General features: G+C 42.4%; 1 protein-coding gene across 1 annotated transcript in view; it reads right to left on the bottom strand.

Annotated features, from left to right (window-relative positions):
* MMGT1 (membrane magnesium transporter 1) overlaps positions 1-4,142 on the bottom strand; it is a 13,097-nt gene extending 8,955 nt beyond the window's left edge. Inside the window, exons 1-3 of the mRNA XM_032264077.1 lie at positions 4,022-4,142; positions 3,719-3,920; positions 1,335-1,387 (exon numbers count right to left, since the gene is read on the bottom strand). Coding sequence (XP_032119968.1) covers positions 1,335-1,387; positions 3,719-3,797 — 132 coding nt within the window. The 5' untranslated portion in view covers positions 3,798-3,920; positions 4,022-4,142. The remainder of the gene's footprint in view (positions 1-1,334; positions 1,388-3,718; positions 3,921-4,021) is intronic.
* Between the last annotated feature and the right edge of the window lie 3 nt (positions 4,143-4,145).

The raw sequence follows: 4,145 nt of genomic DNA on the forward strand, positions 1-4,145 counted from the left end.
AAAAAAAAAAACAAAAATTAGCTGTGCGTGGTGGCACATATCACTTTTTTTTTTTTTTTTTTTTTTGAGACAGAGTCTCGCTCTGTGTCCCAGTCTGCAGTGCAGTGGCACGATCTTGGCTCACTGCAACCTCTACCTCCTGGGTTCAAATGATTTTTCTGCCTCAGCCTCCTGAGTAGCTGGGGCTACAGGCGCGTGCCACCACGCACAGCTAATTTTTGTTTTTTTTTTTTTTTTATAGTGACGGGGTTTCACCATGTTGGCCAGGATGGTCTCGATCTTTTGACCTCATGATCCACCTGCCTCGGCCTCCCAAAGTGCTGTGACTACAGGCATGAGCCACCGTGCCCGGCCTACATGTATAACTTTTTAAAGAAAAAAGTGTTTGTACTAAGTAAAACTACACATACATAATGCTGTCTGTGCATAGGAAGAAGACTGAACTACTACTGTTGGGGGTCCAAGTGGAAATGTCCAGGAATGAGGCCAGTTTTCTTTTGTTGTTGCTGTTTTTATAATTGTGTAGGGTCAGTTTTAATTTTTACTGTCTGATTTTGTTAAAAAGAACTTAATACTTGTATAATTTTGAATCTAGTAAAGATAAAAATTGTGAGTGATGCTGGAATATTTATCATTTTTGTCTAAAAAAAATACTTTCCTGGCAGGGTGTGGTGGCTCACACCTGTAATCCCAGCACTTTGGAAGGTTGGGGTGGGTGGATCACCTGAGGTCAGGAGTTCAAGACCAGCCTGGCCAACATGGGGGAACCATGTCTCTACTAAAAATACAAAAAATTAGCCAGGGGTGGTGGCAGGCACCTGTAATCCCAGCTACTTGGGAGGCTGAGGCCGGAGAACTGCTTGAACCTGGGAGGCAGAGGTTGCAGTGAGCCCAGATCACTCCACTGCACTCCAGCCTGGGCAACAAGAGCAAAACACTGTCTCAAAAAAACAAAACAAAACAAAACACTTTTTTTCTTTCATTTTACTACCTATGCATGTCCCTAAACAATGTATTCTTGGCTTTATTTCCTTTACATAAAAAGGAACTTTTCTCAGAAATAAAGCCAAATCATCAACTTTTTAAGTCCATCCCATACTATGGACAGAGCAACTTCTAGAAAGACTATTTTAACTATAGTTCTAGAAACCAAACAGAGAAATCTTTTAAGGTTTCCAAATCTTTAAGCTTTACAATGAGTGATGAAAAGTGGAGATCAGATGTTATTTTACGTCTGGAAAACTTTAAAAGAATAAAAGCCAGTAATAAAATTATAATAAGCTATGTGTCTAATTTTAAACATACATGTAATGGAATATAAACGACCAACTTACATCTATTGGCAGTGATTCATCTTCCTTTTCTGTTAGTCGCATATAAGAACGATCTATAAACCAGAAGCATACCATTAAGGAAATTGTAGCTTATTTTTCATTCTTAAAATGCAAGCAAATCAATATACCAAAGAAGTGGCTGACTTACATGCTACATAAAGTAATGCTAATCCCGGATTCCTCAAAACCTCCTATCTTCTAAGGCAGTCAGCCCTATCTTACTGAACTATTTGATTTTCATCACGACCTGCTTTGTCACCTTATACAATGGGTAAGAGTGATAGGTGAGTAAGTATGAGGCAGAAATACCTTAGTATAATTTCCCTTTCATTATTCTAGAAACTTCTCAAACTGTTACTTTCATTAACTCATCAAAGAAATCACAATTATTTAAAAGGTAAAGTCTACAGAAAATTTCAACTGAAACAGCACCATCACCACACAGTATGGATAAAAGACTGTTATAGAAATGGGTCTCTTGAGAGGATACGCTGGGGCAGTGGTGGCACAGGAATTCCATGAAATCAGTTTCTGCCTCTACCAGTTAATTATAATTCTGCTGCTGCTGCCTAACCCCAGGAGGCAGCAAAGAATAAAAGAAAAGAATCGGGATTTAGAAACTGGTAAGCCTAAATCAGTGCCAGCTCTTCAATTTACTATAATCTCATTTAATTAAAGAAGCTCTCAGTGATCCTAATACATATCTCAAGTTCAGAGTGTTAAAATAGGTAGTGTCTTAAAAATCAAAGAAATACAGTATCTACTTTTTCATTACCTGAATTTCCACAACAGTAAAATGAGAATAATGTGAGGTGAGGATTAAACAAGATACAGTAAATGACTGGTGCCCTACTAGAACAAAGTTCATTACAGCAAAGATGAGCATGTCACAGCGCCACACTGTGCTATCTACTGCCACAATCTGACATGACACACTTAGTCTTAAATGTATATATTACTCTCTCTCTAACATGAGCATTATACATAAAGAGGTCTCACTGCAGTGGCAAATCCACAAGGCATTCTCATCACCCAAAACATAAAATACAAAAATCTTAATTCTAGATGAACCTAGGACAATCCCTATGTTATAACTTACTTTGGACTAAACTCAAATTGTTTTTGAGTGCATGTGTATTGACTCTTAAAAGAGAATGTGTTTAGAGACATTTCTTAAGTTTTAATCTACAGGTTTGTCATAAAGACAAGTGTAAAAGAAACATCAAACCAATACCAAAGTAGATTTTGACTAATCTTCTATCTGGTTCAATTCCCAGCTAGCTTGCATGAAGCCTCGCCTGATTCTAACGCTACATTCAACCAGGAATTTCTTCATCTGTAAAATTAAAGCGTTGGAATTCAGTGAACTTCAAGAGCCCTTCTCGCCCTACAAGTATATAATTCTACAGCTAAAGCTTAGTGTAGAAAATGACAGAGTACTCCAGTGTATCCTAAGCTCCTCTAGGACAGTGTTTCTCAAACTAATGTGTATACAAATCACCTGGGGATCGTATTAAAACCCAGATTCTGATTGAACAGATCTGGCCTGAGCGTCTTCTAACTACCTGCCAGGTGGTGCTCATGATGCTGGTCTGTTGACCACACTTTAAACAGCAAGGATCTATGATACTTTCTTTCCTTAACCTCCCAGTTCCCCCTCCCCAAAATGACTGTCCCTGCTTCCATGCATCCTTATATACTTTTAGCATATCACTTCATTGTAATTACTTCTTGATCCACTTGTTTTCCTCTAGACTTTGAACTGGCTCAGGGCATCGCTGTATCTCTAAGCACCTAAGTACAGTGCAATTTCAACCAACGACCCAAAACTGAAGTTCATAACTCAGGGTAGCACAAATCTTTTGCCCAAGGTCACACAGATTTAGCGGTAATGCAAGTTTCCTACCAACCAGCCCTTTAGACTCCCAGTCCAGTGCTCTTTCTCCCGTACCACAGTGCCTCCCTGAGGTAATCGGTCACTTAACTACTCAGTCTTTGCCTAGACAGCCCAAGAGTGCCCAAGATACTGTCCACTTTGTTGTCGGGGGACCATGAGCATCTAGAGTCCTCAATCCCACAACTGTGCCTAATCTGCCCCGTGCTGGATCTGTCATCACTTGTCCTGGATTCCTGGAGACCCATTCTGAACCATCCCAGACACCTCCTTCCAACTTTCCTGCAATTTCAGGTGCCACACTCTCCTCAAATTCAAACTCCGAACCTTCCACTGGTGACTCCTGCACTGATTTTCTTAGTCACTCCAAACCGTAAGGTCCCAAAGGACCATTTAATCGGACACTCGCTCTGATGGTCCCTTAGAAGTGCGCCCACACACCGCCCCTAAGGTCCCACACTGGAGCGGTCCCCGTGCCCCAGGCACTTACGCTGCGCAGCGGAAAAGGCGGCGTGGGCTAGGGCAAAGAGACCGATGCCTACGAGCCCCTTCCAAAGCGACGGCGCCATAATGCCGAAGCAGCAGCAGCCCAGCAAAAGAAGCGAAGGGTGGCGAAGCTGTTTCTTCTTCCACCTGCGGGTGTCCGCGCGCCGCAGAAAGATGACGTCACTGAAGTCCTGAGCGCCAAGTGTCTAAGTGGTGGAAAAGCCAGAGGGCTGTGAGAAAGCGGAAACAGGAATGCCGGGAAGAAGGAGAAACCTACACGGAAAAAGGTCCGCGAGAACCCACGAACCTGCGCTACGGAGGCCTCTCTGGGAGGGGCGGGGCTCAACGGAGTCGTAAACGAAGACGCGAAAGCAGGAGCAATGCGGAAGCGAAGAGGAAGGACGCCGGCTAATAAGCGCGGGCCGCGACAG

Source organism: Sapajus apella, unplaced genomic scaffold, assembly GCF_009761245.1.
Source record: "Sapajus apella isolate SASKATOON/1434 unplaced genomic scaffold, GSC_monkey_1.0 scaffold141, whole genome shotgun sequence".
NCBI classification, from domain to species: domain Eukaryota; kingdom Metazoa; phylum Chordata; class Mammalia; order Primates; family Cebidae; genus Sapajus; species Sapajus apella.